Source organism: Hypanus sabinus, unplaced genomic scaffold (genome assembly GCF_030144855.1).
Source record: "Hypanus sabinus isolate sHypSab1 unplaced genomic scaffold, sHypSab1.hap1 scaffold_2914, whole genome shotgun sequence".
Lineage (NCBI taxonomy): Eukaryota > Metazoa > Chordata > Chondrichthyes > Myliobatiformes > Dasyatidae > Hypanus > Hypanus sabinus.
This window is the reverse complement of record NW_026781063.1, coordinates 1-15,997: the sequence shown is the minus strand read 5'-3', so window position 1 is coordinate 15,997 and position 15,997 is coordinate 1. Positions and strand designations below refer to the sequence as shown.

Below are 15,997 nucleotides of genomic sequence, written 5' to 3'. Positions count from 1 at the left end.
CAACCAAAATCTGCTGTGATTAGGGGGGAGCACAAGGGTCTACAATAGAAAAATGCCGAGAGAAAACAAAATATACATTCTGTTCACATTTTTTTTCTTTCCAAACAAGGTTCAACGCATTCATGAAATTGCTCTTGCAAGTAAAGGAACGAGGCGTAGTCCCATCTGCAAGGCAGTGAGTGCTAAAACATGAACTCTCTCTCCAGTTTGAAGTCACTGGGTCTGCTGGGCTGGGACTCCCCCCTGCACAGAGGAACTGTGCCATCCTGGCACTGGCCTTCAACGTCCATGTCAAGTAGAGAGCAGGCACCAAAAGGCAAACGGGGACATCGCTCGGCAGCGAGGAGTGCGTCCAATGTAGGCACTGTGGCATCTGGGGAGTCTTTCTGGATGAGCGAGTGAGACACAAACCGCCAGGGGTCCGTTCTGATTTGGGGCAGGGATGGCCGTGGCCTGGGTACAGCGTCCCCGGAGTTTGGTCTCTCAGGCGGCACATCCCTTTTGGGAGTCCTTCTCCTCGCAGACGTTGGGTACAGGGACTTGGGATCTGGAAGACGCGGGAACTCGGACTCTCTGCATGGACTGATGTCTGCAACTCCGTTAGCTAAAAGAAATATTTGAAAGTAAGCGTCAGTGGCTTTACCTCAACACAAGAGATTCTGCAGATGTCGGAAATCTAGAGCAACGTACACAAAATGCTGAAGGAACTCAGCAGGTCAGGCAGCATCTAAGGAAATGAATAAACAATTGACATTTCACACCGAGAGCCTTTATCAGTCCTGAGGAAGGGATACAGGTCAACTGTCTGTTCTCCTCTCTAGATGCTACTTGACCTGCTGAGTTCCTCCAGCATCCCGTGTCTGCTGCTAATAGCTTTACAACCACCTGAAAAAGGAAGATGCTACAAAGTAAACATGTCTTAAATACAATTAATTCTATCGTCCGGCAACTACACCTAGTCCAAGCTGACACAATGTAGAATTCCAGTGCTGACACTTAACTGGCCAATGAATAAAGTCTACAATCAGGGTTGTACTATGCACCAAAGCACACCTCTATCACCTTCCAAAGACTGTTTCACATGTAACATTAACCAAAGATAATTAGAGTTGCAAGAGTCATGTGACACAGAAACAGGCCATTCAGCCCATCTATTCATTTATATTTAGAGCTGCATTTGGAATAGGCCCATCCAGCCCCTTGAGCCATGCTGCTACAGCAATGCAAACCTAACCATGGGACAACTCTTCCAACAGGCTTTGGCCAGCTCCTCTCTCATGCTTCTGTAATTCCCTTTACTCCACTGTAATACTGATACATCTGATTTTAGCTTCTCCTTTTCAAACTGCAGGGTGAATTCTATCATATAATGATCACTGCCTGCTGAAGGCCGCTTTACCTTAAGCTTCCTAATCAAATCTGGGTCATTATATAGCAACCAATCCAGGAATGTTGCTCCCCCAGTGGGCTTACTCACGAGCTGCTCTAAAAAGCCTACTTCTAGGCATTCCGCAAATTCTCTCTCTTGGGATCCAGTACTAACTGGGTTTTCCCAATTTACCTGCCTATCTATACTAACCCCATTCAAACACCCTCCGTCCTTTTATGCCTCACAGTGACTTACAATGTAGGAGCAGAATTAGGACATTTGGCCCATTGAGTTTGCTCAGCCATTTCATCATGACTGATCCATTTCCCTTTCAATTCCAGTCTCCTACTTTCTCCCATGCCCTGACCAGTCAAGAATCTATCAACCTTTGCCTTAATATAGTTGGCTTCCACACTGCCTGTGGCAATGAATTCCACAGGTACACCACTCCCTGGCTAAAGAAATTCCTCTTCATCTCCATTTTAAATGGATATCTCTCTATCCTGAGGCTGTGTCCTCTGGTCTTAGACTCCCCCTCCATAGGAAACATCCGCTCCACATCCACTCTGTCAAGGCCTTTCACCATTCGATAGGTTTCAATGAGATCCCCCCACCCCCATTCTCATTCTTCCAAAATTAAGAACATGTAAGTATTGGAACAAGAATATGCTTCCTGCACTAATATAGCATGCCCACAACTTACAAATCCTAATCAGTACATCCTTGGAATGTGGGAGGAACCCTACATGGTCTCAGGGAGAACATACAAACCCTTTACAGACAACACTGAGAATTGAACCTTAATCTTACAGGCTGGATCTGTAAATGGTTACTGTAACCACTACGCTCCTGAGCCGTATCAATGTCACCCTGAAGCCTAAGATTGTCCCCCTCAGCAACAGCACCCCTTGATTTCCAGCCACCTCCCTCATGTAGCCCTCAATAGATATCATTGCCTGTCTCACTAACCCAACATTCATTGCCTTCTTTGCACTGGTGGTTACTGTCTCAATACCACTGTTTCCTTGTTTTGAGAAAATGCTCTCCAGTCAAGAGCAGCAAGCTTTTAAATCAGGTTCTACGAGGGGCACAGACAGAGTGAATGTGCTCAGTTTTTTATACCCCAAGGGCATGGGTTTGAAGTGAGGGGAGAATGAAGTAGGAAACTGATGGATCTCCTCACCAAACAGAGCGTGGCACTTATGTGGAACGAGCTGCCAGACAAAGTGGCTGAAATGGGTATAATAACTTTTAAAAGACAGTTGGACAGGTACGTGGATAGGAGAAGTTTTTAAGGCAATGGGCCAAATGAGACTAGCATGGATGGTCATCTTGTTACCATGACCAGACAGGATAAAAGACCTGTTTCCATACTCTCAGGGAAAGCACTGTATCCAGACACATCACAGGTTAGTGCGGCAACTGGGCAGCCCATGACCAAATGAAACTGCAGAGAGATGCGGACACAGCTCGACAAATCATGACATCAGCCTCTACTCCATGGAATGTCTACACTTCTCACTGCCCTCATTAGAACAGCCAACATCATCCAAGACCACTCCCACCACAAACAGGTACACTTCCCCCACATGCCCATTATTATAAGATACAAAAACCAAGCTGGGAAACAGCTGTTATGAGACTATTGAGCCCTTAATGTGAAAAGATGGACCCTTGACCTCAGCATGGCCCTGGTACTTTATTGACTACTTGTGCTGGACTTTCTCTGGAAACGTAACACTGTTCTGCATTTTTATTAGGTAGAATCGGAATTAGACCATTCAGCCCGTCAACTCTGTTCTGCCACTTGACCTTCTGTCTTCTCCCCATCTGACACATTTACTAATCGAGAATCTCTCAAACTCCACTTAAATATACCCAATGACTTGGCCTTTACAGCCATCTGTGGCAATGAACTCGACAGATTCATCACCTTCTGGCTAAAGAAATACCTCCTCATTTCTGTTCTAAAGAGAATTCCTTCTATTCTGAGGCTGTGCCCTCTGGTCCTGGACTCTCCCACTAATGAAAACATTCTCTACATGTTCACTATATCTAGGTTTGTCAATGTTTGATAAGACTCCAGTGATATTCTCCTTCATTCTTCTTTCATTCCCAGGATCCATCTCATAAATCTACTTTAGATCCTCTCCAACACACACAAAATGCTGGAGGAACTCAGCAGGCTAGGTGGCATCTATGGAAGAGTACAGTCAACGTTTTGGGCTGAGACCTTTCAGCCGGACTGAAGGAAAACAGATGAGTAGGAGGTGTAAAAGGTAAGGAATGGGAGGGAGAAACATGAGGTGATAAGTGCATCTGGGAGGGGGATGGGTGAAGCAAAGAGTTGGGATGTTGACTGGTGAAAGGGGGAGTCTGATGGGAGAGGACAGAAGGCCATGGCAGAACGAAAAGGGGGAACATGCACGGGGGGGAGGCAGTGGGCAGGCAAGGAGATAAGGTGAGAGAGGGAAAAAGGAATGGGGAATGGTGAAGGGGGGTGGGGGGCATTACTGGAAGATTGAGAGATCTATGTTGATGCCATTAGGTTGGAGTCTACCCAGACGAAATATAAGGCGTTGTTCCTTCACCACAGTGGAGGCGGCCATGGATAGACATAATTAGAATGGAAATGCGAAGTGGGTAGCCGCTGGGAGATACCACTTTTTCTGGTAGATGGAGCATAGGTGCTGAGTGAAATAGTCTCCAAATCTACGCCGGGTATCACCCATATACAAGAGGCCAAACCGGGAGCACCGAACACAGTACATGACCCCAACAGACCCACGTGAAGTGTGGCCTCGCCTGGAACAACCATTTAGGGCCCTGAATGGTAGTGAGGCAGGTGGTGTAGGGGCTGGTATAACACTGGATCCTCTCCGATGTCAGCACATCTCCTCTTAGGTCTGGAGCCCAAAACTGCTCACAATATTCCAGCTGAGACCTCACCTGTGCTTTATACAGACTCAGCATCACATCCTTGCTCTCATATTCTTGTTTCTCAAAATGAATGCTAAAATTGCATTTGCCTTCCTTACTATAGACTCAATCTGCAAATTAACCTTGAGGAAATCCTGCACAAAGATTCCCAAGTAATTTTGCACCTGATTTCTGAAGCTTCTCCCTGTTTAGAAAATAGTCTATGCCTTTTTTCCTTGCACTTCTCTAGACTGTGACCCATCTCTCTTTGCTCATTCTCTTATTCAGTTCAAATCCTTCTGCAGACTTACTGCTTTGTCAACACTGCCTGCTCTTCCAGTTATTTTTGTAGCATCCATAAACTGGCCACAAAGCCATCAATTCCATCCTCTATTCTTTTCCCTTGCACTACCTCAACTGATGTGATGAAATGATCTGCATAGATGGTATGTAAGATAAGCTCTTCACCTCAGTATGTGACAATAATAGACCAATTTACCAACCTCTAACTAACCATGCTGGAGCTCGACTGAAATAGATGGGGAAACCTTTGCAATTCCCCTTTGAAAGCAGCTCTGTGACTTCCAGTCTGACACAATAGTGGAATGGAAATAGAATGACATGTTTAAATTCCAGTTTAAGATAGTTCCACTCTGACTCCTGATGCATTCTCCCTAACTGAACAAGTTACCCCATTGGCACCGTGGCCTTTAATTGAGAAACTTACTGGTTGGGCTTCCTTCTGGCGGCAACTGGCCAGTGGGTTTAACAGCTGCCTCTCTAGGCACTGGACTAGACTCTTTCAAACTCTCAGTGTCCCACAAAGGCGACTTATCCGGAGTCTTGTGTGTCCCATTGACAGAGCTGTTTGAAGGATTGTCGGTCAAGAATTCTGGTTTGTGGATGGTGGCTGAAGGAGCAAGTGCCACGTTAAAGATGGATGCATCCTCGCTGTCCGACCTGAGCAAGGACCTGGTGGAGTTACATTCAGAAATGGAAGACATTGACAAGAGGTTGACGGCAGGCAAGTTCAGTGAGGGGATGCTGGCCTCGTCCTTCCTGGAGGCTGTCCTGTTCGGAGGGCTTGTGCTTCTGCGGAACCTGCTGGTTCTCTGAAAGAGTCCCTCCTTCTTCTTCTTCTCCTCTTTGACTTCAATCTCCTCCGACTTATTCACTTCCCGGACATCAAAGCCCAAGGCCACGGAGGCCAGCAGCACAGCACAGCCGTACAGAACCATGTCAGTTTTCTTCCTCTGAACAACCCTCTTCAGGCTATTTGTAGGAGTGACCTGTGGGGTGCTGTTGGTCGAGCTAATAGGTGTCGTCGTCATCTCTTCCTGGCTTTCGCTGCCCCCATCTCCCTCTCCCTGATCTTCACGAAGAGGTAGATCAATATACACCTGATTAGGTAATTTGGACTGCTTTGGTCGATTCTCATAGTCTTCAGCAGCTTGATTCTGCTCAGATGCAATCCCTGTTGGTAAGAGAATTACATGTTTCAGTAACAGTTAATATTTGCAAATAAAAGGAAGCTATGAGGAGGATTCCAGATTAACTTTATTTGCCTCATGTATATCGAAACACAGAGGGAAATGCTTGCCCAATTAGCCCGTAATTTACTAAACCCAACAAGTGCGTCTTTGAAATGTGGGAGGAAACTATTTGATAAAGGCAAGTAGCTTTAAAAAGAATTAATTTTCATCTGTATTGATAGCTTTGTAGTCTGTGGCTGGAATTCAGGTCTCAGGAAACAGCACTTCCAAATCCTAAAAGCTTTAAACTCCCTGATACCTCTCTCTCCTTTCTCGATCTGTGCCTTCACCTCTGCAGACATTGTTCACTGATATTTTGAAAAACCCACTAACTCCCACAGCTATTTTCACTGTGCCATTTCCCACCCTGTCACTTGTAAAAATGTCATTTCTTTTTCTCAGATCTTGCCTCTCCGCCGCACCTGTTCTCAGGACAAGGCTTTCCATTCTAGAAGATCTGAGATGTCCTATTTCTTCAAGGAACTGGATTTCCCTTCTTCTACCATTGACTGTTCCCTCACCCGCAACTCTTCCATTTCCAAGACATCCTCCCTCACCCCATCTTCCCACTGTCACCCCCCTCGTCTTTACCTACCAGCCCACTAGCTTCTGCATTCAAATTCAGCCATCTTTGATGGGATCCCACCACTAAACACACGTTTACCTCCCCACCAACCCCACTCCCATTTTCCACAGGAATTGTGCTCTTAGTGACTCCATTGTCTCTTTGTCTCTCTCTCTGATCTCCCCTCTGGCACATATCACTGCATGTGACTGAAATGCCACACCCGCCCATTCAGCTCCTTCCTTACCTCCATTCAGAGTCCCAAACAGTCCCTCCAGGTGAGGCAACGCTTCATTGCGAGTCTGTCAGGGTGATCCACTGCATACAGTTCTCCCGGTGTGGCCTCATCAACATTGGTGAAACTCCGTATAGTTTGAGGGACCACTTTGCATTGGCCGCAACAGTGTCCTTCTCTGCTTACCTGCCTATCACCCCCTTCTGGTCCTGCCCCTGCTCCTGCCTTTTCTGCCATTGATCACTCTCCTCAACTATCAGATTCTTCTTCAGCCCTTTACCTTTCCACCCATCATCTCCCCTATCCACCCTCTCAGCTTCCCCCTCACTTGGCTTCACCTCTCAGCCGCCACTATTACACCTTCACTCCCCCCCATCTTTTCTGACTTCTTCCCCCTTCCTTTCCAGTCCTGACGAAAGATCTCAGCCCAAGACTTTGACGTTGCCTAACTTGCTGAATTCCCCCAGCTTTTTGTGTGTGTTGCGCTGGGTTTAACAGGCCCCAGACAAGAGGTCAAAATCTACACATACTCTCATATTAAAAAGTAATGCAAAGGAAAACACAGAAGCATTTTCCACTTCAGCATTTCAGTCTGAGTAGAGACGGCTTTTCCAGAGAGTAGCAAAGAGAATTCTGCCCCGGTAAGCATAAAGGCTACCTCAGTAAATACATTTAAGACACAGTGAGATAGATTTTTGCATAGCAGGGGAATCCAGGGTTATAGGGGAAAAGGCAGCTAGGTGGAGCCGAGTCCACAGCCAGATTAGCCATGATTTTATTAAATGGTGGGGCAGACCTGACAGCCGGGTAGCTGACTCCTGGTCCTGGTCCTGGTCCTGATCCTGGTCCTTATGTTCTTACTGAATGGCAGAGCAGGCTTGATGGTTCAGATGGCCACTCCTGCTCTTGGTTCTTATACTATCATCAAGAATGACAAAAGGTGATGAAGAGGTTGGGCTTTGGTGCAACTTTTGCTATCAGCTGTAATCAGACCACAAACAGATCAGACCAGTTATGATCTGATGGTCAAGGATGAACAGGGTCAAGAGGCCATAATGTTCACATTTGCTTCTAATTACATTCTCGGTGGGTCTTAGTGTTTCTGGATCATGGTAGTCAAATGTGGATAAGTTGACAAGAGTTGATGGAGAGACTGGTCCTTGTACACACCTCAAAAACAGACAACCGACTACCGATATTGAGGCTCAGATGTCAACAACGGCCATGGGGCGAGATAGAAAAGGGTGTCAAAGCCCAGTAGCCATGCAGTTACCAACAGCTGCAGGAATCTTGTGTGATTTATTCCTTGGTCCAGGCTACAGCATCTTGAAACATATAAATACCTCCATCACAAACAACACATTTCACTATATCTTTTGATGTACTTGTGACAATAAAGCCTATCTTTAAATCTTTAATATTTCTTTTAACCTTGCTCAGAAATAAACTTAATTCAGGGTGTGAATTAAACACTAAGTAACCCTGACACCCCTGCACAATGCAGGACTTGTGGGGTTTCAGTGAAAACCATCACCATGACACTAAATTAAATACCTTTGTTAATGTCACTGGTTTAAATGTGTGTCAACTGCCACCTGTTGTGTATAAAAGTTACAAATTCACATCATAGGGAAAATTCTTACCCTGGTCTGCAACATTTGCAAAAACGGAGGTCAGAGGTAAAGTTGGAGACTTCAATAAGCTGGTAGACCATGGATTATTCCCATCTGACAGAGGCCTTGTCCTAATGTTCAAAACAAATATCATTTTGCTTTATTGTTGCTCTGTTTTATCCTTAAAGGTTAAAGGCACACTCAAAAATGTTAAAGCTTCCATGTCTGATCACATCTGGAGAACACAAGACAATTACACAGGCTCAGAGAACATGACCTGTTGTCGTTTAGTACTCACCATGAAGAGAACTTTTGAGGCTGTGCCCTCTGCCCCTAGACTCTCCCTCTACTGAAAACAGCCTCTCCATGTCCAATCTACCTAGGCCTTTTAATATTCAGTGGATTTCAATGAGGTGCCTCCCTCATTCTTCTAAACTACAGAGAGTGTATCAAACACTCCTCATACATTAACCGTTTCATTCCCAGGATCGTTCTCATTAATTTCCTCTGGACTCTCTCCAATAAGCTTCAAAAATGCTGAATTAGGAGAAAACGCAAAGAAGTGGCAGATGGAATACAGTGTATGGTCATGCACTTTCGTAGAAGGAATAAATGCATAGGCTAAATTCTAAACAGGGAGTGAATTCAGAAATTGGAGGTGCAAAGGGACCTGGGAATCGTCATGTAAGATTCCCTAAAGATTAACTTGCAGGTTGGGACAATAGCAAGGTAAATGCAATATCAGCTTTCATTTTGAGAAGACTAGAACATAAAAGCAAGGATGTGATGCTGAGACTTTATAAAACACCGGTCAGACCGCACTTGGGAGTACTGTGAGTAGCTTTGGACCCCAAATCTAAGAAAGGACGTACTGACTTTGGAGATGGTCCAAGGAGGTTTACGAAAACGATTCCAGGAATGAAAAGGTTAATGCATGAGGAGCATTTGATGGCTCTAGGCCTGTACTTGCTAAGGTTTAGAAAAATGAGGAGCAATTTTAATTGAAACATACCAAATATTGAAAGGCCTAAACTAAGTAGACACAGAGAGGATGTTTCCTACAGTGGGAGAGTTTAAGATTAGAGGGCAGAGCCTTAGCACAGAAAGATGCCCTTTAGAACAGAGGTGAGGAGGAACTTCATTAGCCAGAGGGTGGTGAATCTGTGGAGTTCATTGCCAAAGATGGCTGTGGAGGCCAAGTCAATGGGTATATTTAAAGGGCAGGTTGATAGGTTCTTGATTAGAACTGGTGTCAAAGGTTATTGAATTGAATTGACTTTATTTCTTACATCCTTCACATCCATGAGGAGTAAAAATCTTTACGTCTCTGTCTAAATGTGCAATCATAGTAATTTATAATAAATAGAAGCGTCAATGTAATAAATAGAACGCTCAAATCAGGTTACAGGGAGAAGTCAGAAGATTGGGAGTTGATAGAGACAATTGATGGGATATGATCGAATGGTGGAGCAGACTTGATGGGCTGAATGGCCTAATTCTGCTCTTTTGTCTTATGGTCTGTGGTCAGGAACCCATATTTACTGCTAATTGGTTATGGGACACTTCATATTCATATTTTATAAACTGTTAAAATACAGAGTCTTCACTAGATTAACAATGTTCTCCTTTCCCATCTTCATGTGCTGGAAGTGTTTCACAGATGTCCTCTGGACCCTCTCCCCAGTGGCCGTTCTCACCAGAGCTCAGTGCTACTTCAAGGTGGTCATGTGAACTTGGAAGCTACACAACAATTCTCCCCCAACAATGAATGAAGCTCGGCAAAAGTGCAAAAGGGAGGTTGGAGATCACAACTTTAAGTGGGTTTGGAGAAATTGGAGTGAGTGCTAGGATGGATAGAGAGTGTGATGGCTGGGGGTGGTGGAAGGTATGCAGGGAGGAGGGGAGACTAAAGGGAAAAGTGAGGTATTCAGTTGAGAAAGGATGTGGGGCAGGGATGACTTTAGCAGGGGTTCCCATTTCATGATCACAATTCCTAAAACTGCATGAACACCGAATTAGATGTGGGTTCAAGTACAGTCAAAATGCTCCGTGGAGACAAGCGACTGGAAAATGAGGCAACAATTAGTTGGATGAACTCAGTGCCTCAAGCCGCGTGTATGGGGGTGGGGGTGGGGGAATAGAACAAGGAACTCTGCAGGATTTCAACCCAAAACGTCCGCAAGTCCTTCCCCACCCCCTCCCCACCGTGACCCGCTGAGTTTGTCAGCTGATCGTTGTCAATACCCTCAGACTAACTTTACTTACAGATGCTAGAGGAGTGGTACCAGGCTCTACAACACCAGCAAGCAGGGGAAAACTCATCTCTCAGCACTCACCTTTCCTCACAACTGGCACGCTCCTTGGTTTGCATAGAACTAGGACCCCACGTCCGCCCTTTCTTCTTGCAGGCTTTCTGCACTTCTTCTTCATAATCCTCCTGCCGATAGACTGTGCTTTTACCCCAGGTCCTATTGCTCTCATCAAGGGTAACTGTACAGGACAAAATAGATCAGAAACTTGAAAACCAATTCAAGGGAAGGCAAATATACACCCCACCTGATGGTTTCAGAAATGGTCTGAAGCTTAAACAAGAAAGAGAGAGAGAGAGAGGGAGGGAGAGGGAGAGGGGGGGAGGGAGAGAGAGAGAGGGAGAGGGAGAGGGAGAGGGAGAGGGGGAGGGGGAGGGGGAGAGAGAGAGGGAGGGAGAGAGGGAGAGAGAGAGAGAGAGAGAGAGAGAGAGAGAGAGAAGAAAGGAAGCAACAGCACTTATTTAAAAGCACAAAAGCCCTGCAGAGAACACCCTAAAGTCAAAATAAATGTCAGAGTAAAATTTATTATCAAAGTATGTACATGTTATCATATATTACCTGAAATTCATGTTCCTGCAGGCTTCTACAGGAAATAAAGAAATGGAACAGAATTTACGAGAAACTAGAGTAGTAATGGTACTGTGGTCACTAAGTTGAGTATGATGTTCTCCTAAGGGAAGCTGCAGAGACCAATCCGGGACAAGAGAAACTATACATAGACAAAGACTGACTAACAACCAATGTGCAAACTAAAAAGTAAATAACACTGAGAACGCGAGTTGTAGGGTTGTAGTGAGTGAAGTTATGCGCCCCAAACAATTAGAAGTTTTGCTTTGGGTTTGCTAATTAGACCCAAGAGCCAAAGAGAACGAGGGAAATTCCATCAGCAGCCCAATGGGTAACGAGAGCAGAATCCACTGGACAGGTTGGAAAGGTGGACATCTGGCAACTGAAAGATCTGTGACAACAGGCAGATTTAATCTGAAGTGCACTATTCAGTGGTGGCTGCCCAGACTAGGGCTGTGTAAATATGAAAACAATCACTTCAAAGGAGGTGAAGTCAAGGATGAAGAAAGGTCAGTTTGCTCAACAGTTCATCTCGTATTAAATTTCAGCATGTATCTAATTGCACTTTGATTAACCCTGATGCTTTTCATCTCTGTTACCTCGCATGGTAGATCACTCCCAACTTTCATTGTTCTGTCCCGGCGACAGAGAAACAGACTGCTTATAATTGGTTTATTAAAATAATCAGACAATTTGAAGTACTGTGGAATAAAACAAGAACTTGGCCATTAACCCTTTAGTTGTTAATACTGTCAAGATCTTGCATAGTTTTTCCTCCATGGATAATTTCTATTTGAGTCTGCTGGATTGGGGTGGGGAATTGTTATTTTTCTTGTGTTTTAACTTTCTTATGCTTGCTTGTAATTTTTATATAATCACCTAGATATATATGTGTAATTGTTCAGTAAAATTTCCAGTAATTGTAGTATTGCTGTTTTGTAATTTTCTCAGTTTTTCTACAGCTTTCATCACGCCACTCGAATCTGGCTATATCCAATAGGTTAATTATCACTGGAATTTTGTTTATCTCTGGTCTGGGTATGAGGTGACCACGATTTTTTTCTTTCTCTGTCCTTAGATCATTCATTGTTCTCAGAACATTTAATAAATGGCCATAATCACCAAGTTCTGTAACTCAAACTTGACCTGAAAACCACTGGATCAATATCATCAGATCCCGGGCCTTCAGCCCAGTCCATCCACACTGGCTGTGTCGCTCATAGCCTGCAAAAATTCTCTTACCCATGCATTTATCTAGACATCTTTTAAATGTTGCTAACAAGCCCAGTAGGGCACTGCATTCCTAATTTGCATCACCCTTTCCGTGGGGAGAAGCTGCCCAGAAAAGACTGCACTCCCCCCTGCCCCCACCCCAACAAGACCAGGCAAATCTTTTCTAAACTCTTCCTCATTTACTAACATCTTTCCTATAAAGCGGCCAAAACTGTGCACAATTCTCCAAGTGCAGCTTCATCTTTAACAACTGCAACACATCTTCCCAACCCCAATACTCAATGACCTGACTGGTGAAGGCCAGTGTGCTAATTCCTTCTTCAACACCTCGGCTATCTTGATGCTGCTTTCAGTGAACTACGTACTTGAACTCTAGGTCCCCTCCATTCCATTACATTCTCCAGGGTCCTATCATTCACTGTACTCTCAAAATACAATATATTGGAGTCAAGTGCTGGGAGTGTTTTGAGTTCAGTCATTTTCAAAGCAAAATGGTAAGAAAATGAGACAGGAAGAGAGGTCATTTTGATAAATGCTAAAGTGGAAGATACAAGATGGGTCAAGTTGACTATCAGTTGTGTACTTAAGCAAAAGCTTTTCCTATGACAGTTTGATTTACTGAGATGATGGGCCCTTCTGCCCATTGAGCCAGTTCTGCCCAATTACACCCATGTAAACAATTAACCCACTAACCTGTGTGTATTTGCAATCTGGGAGGAAACCCAGGAGAATGTACAAACTCCTTACATTCAGCTGGTGCTGTAACAGCGTTACGCTGCTGTGCCGCCCCTAAATATATAAACTCAATGCACAAGAGCAAGGTGATTCAATGCCTGACGATTTAATAAGAAGATCTTGCCTTTTGTCTGAGCCCTACTGAGGGATTTGCTTGCGCATTCACTTGCAATGTCCACATCCTGTTGGTAAACATACAAGCTGTTGCGAAAGGCACTGGAATGGGCAGCATTGGCTTTGGAGCTCACTAAAGAGAACAAAAACACAGGAAGGTGGAGGAGGGGGGAGAAAGTCGCTGTTTTCATTGAAGTATAATTGATAAGTTCTATCACTTGGGTGCTGTGAAAAGGCATTGAGAAAGTTGGAGGGAACAGGAGCAGCTTGTAATAAAATTAATAACAGCATTCTCAAGATATTTTGCATCATTTTTGAGTTGTCAATTTTATCCCTTTCTCTGAAAGCCCAGAATCAAGCTCACAGTCCCATAGATTCTGTCCAATACATCATGGGCACATCCCTTCTAAAAGTGGGAGAGTCTAGCCTCAAAATACAAGGACTACACCTCAGAACAGAGATGAGGAGGAATTTCTTCATCCAGAAGGTGAAGAATCTGAGGAATTCATTGCCACAGACAGCTGTGGAGGCCAAGCCATTAGGTATATGAAAGCAGAGGTTGATAGGTTCTTGATTAGTTAGGATGTCAAAGGTTCCAGGGAGAAGGTATAAGAATGGGGCGGAGAGGGAAAATAAATCGGAACGGTGGCGCACACTCAATGGCCTGATTAGCTTAATTTTGCTCCTGTATCTTGTGGTCCCTCACCATTGATAATATCTCCATGAGGCACCTCTTCAAGAAGGCAACATAGATTATCAAAGATTCTCACCATCTGGGCAATGCCATATTCACACAGCTCCCATTGAGCAACTGCTTACAGAAGCCTGAGATCCCACACCATTAGGTTCAAGAACAGCAACTCCCCCTCAACCATTCAGCTCTTGAACCAACCTTAGTCACTGCAGTTCAGCAACACTGACCACTTTGCACTAAAAATTGTTTTGTTCCAGTTACCCCTCTTATCGTAAAATCTGTGTAAAATTTCTTGATTAATCAGGGCGCCAACGGTTACAGGGAGAAGGCTGGAGAATGAATTTGAGAGGGCTAATACAAAAAGCCATGATCAAATGGCAGCGTAGACTCAGAATGGTCTAATGCTACTCCTATTTCTTATGGCCTTCCAATTGATGTTGTTTCTTGTGAATGCTGCTCATCTGATGCTCTCTGCCTGTGGTGCTGCTGCAAGTAAGCTTTCCATTGCACACGTGTGCTTGTGCACTGACACATACAGATTGCTGGAGGAACTCAGTAAGTCAGGCAGGAGTGTACAGTGCAGCGCAGTACTCTGATTTTACCAACTTCATTGTTGTGTTTGCAGCTGAAAGCTCTCATCTAAAACATCGACTGCTTATTCCTCTCCATCGACGCTGCCTGACCCATTGAGCTCCTCCAGCATTTTGAGTGTTCAGTCAGCAATTTTGAGTCTCCAAACAGATTTTAAGTTCAAATCAGCAGAAATGAACAAACGATCTCCGGGCTCTATGTCTACATACCAAATGCTGCAGTTAACATGGTTTACAGTTTGCAGAGTATATCTGAATAGATAGTTTCTGTCTGGCATGGAAACAGGAATTCTCATTATTTTTACTGCTGAGGGTTTAGGTCAGTCAAAGGCATGATGTCACAACCGTGTTTGGCGATAGATGTGAAAGGTTTTCCACTACAATTCTTTTCTGCAATGCAAAGTGGAGGGAGAAAAGCAAAAGATGACAGAAATAACATAATAAAGAGTATCAGTCACCAGCAAGGTTCTAATCCCAAACTAGTTGCTAGTGAAAGGACACCAAAGGGGGTGATTAATCAGAGGGAACAGGAACCTTTCAGTTAGAGAAGGTTAAACCAAAGCTGAAACACAAGAGAAACTGCAGATGCTGCAAATCCAGTGCAACACTCACAAAATGCTGGAAGAACTCAGCAGCTCAGGCAGCATCTATGAAAAGAAATAACCCTAGGATGATTTTTTAATAGAGAAGTTAAGGAAAATGAAGACAAAGCACAAAAGACTCTTGCAGATCATAAACACAAGAACGCCTGCAGATGCTGGAAACCCAAAGCAATACGCACAAAATGCTGGAGGAACTCAGCAGGTCAAGCAGCATCTACGGAAAGGAGTAAGCAGTTGACGCTTCAAGGCAAGGCCTTTCTTCACGACTGATCAGGAAGATGCCAGAATAAAAAGTTGAGGAGAGGGAATGAGGCCTGCTGGAAGGTGATAGGTGAAGCCAGGCAGGTGGGAAAAAATCAAGGGCTGGAGAAGAAAGAATCTAATAAGAGAAGGGAGTACACCACAGGAGAAAGGGAAGGAGGAGAGGGAGTATTCAGGTGAGAAATAAGAAGTCAGAATGGGGAATACAGAAATGCTGGGGGGAGGGGAAGGATTTGTTCACTGGAAGGAGAAATTGATATTCATTCCATCAGGTTAGAGGCTACCTAGACGGAATATAAGGTGTTGCTCCTCCACCTTAATGGTGCCCTCATCTTGGCACCGACCAACATGTTGGATGGGAATGGGAATTAAAATGCTGGCCAAAAGGTAGTCCCACTTGTGACGGATGGTGCAAGGTGCTTGATGAAGGGGTCCCCCAATTTACAGATGCTAGAAATCCTGAGCAACACGCATGCACGCACAAAATGCTGCAGGAATTCAGCAGGTCAAGCAGCTGTATATTCCCCTCCAAAGATACTGACTGACTTACTGAATTCCATTTTGTGTGTGTTGTCCAATTCTTTCATCTATCTTCAGTAAAATTTGATCCAACGATTAAGCAGTTGAAACACAACAGGGTTAGATAACAGATGAAACTC

The 15,997-nt window shown here is 44.4% G+C and overlaps 1 protein-coding gene across 1 annotated transcript; it reads right to left on the bottom strand.

Annotated features, from left to right (window-relative positions):
• Positions 1-9: 9 nt before the first annotated feature.
• Positions 10-13,397, bottom strand: LOC132388275 (mitogen-activated protein kinase kinase kinase 21-like). Its single transcript, XM_059960612.1, has 5 exons — positions 13,202-13,397; positions 10,570-10,723; positions 8,264-8,364; positions 5,016-5,762; positions 10-604 (listed from the first exon to the last, which is right to left on the bottom strand). Exons 1-5 carry the CDS (start codon positions 13,380-13,382, stop codon positions 183-185), a joined length of 1,605 nt encoding a protein of 534 aa, XP_059816595.1. The 5' UTR covers positions 13,383-13,397; the 3' UTR covers positions 10-182.
• Between the last annotated feature and the right edge of the window lie 2,600 nt (positions 13,398-15,997).

Coding starts and splice junctions, on each gene's coding strand:
- LOC132388275 (XM_059960612.1), bottom strand. CDS start 13,382: ATGAAAACAGCGACTTTCTCCCCCCTCCTCCACCTTCCTGTGTTTTTG. Junction 10,724..13,201: donor CAGTAGGGCTCAGACAAAAG/GCAAGATCTTCT, acceptor TGTCCTGTACAG/TTACCCTTGATGAGAGCAAT. Junction 8,365..10,569: donor CGTGCCAGTTGTGAGGAAAG/GTGAGTGCTGAG, acceptor TTTGAACATTAG/GACAAGGCCTCTGTCAGATG.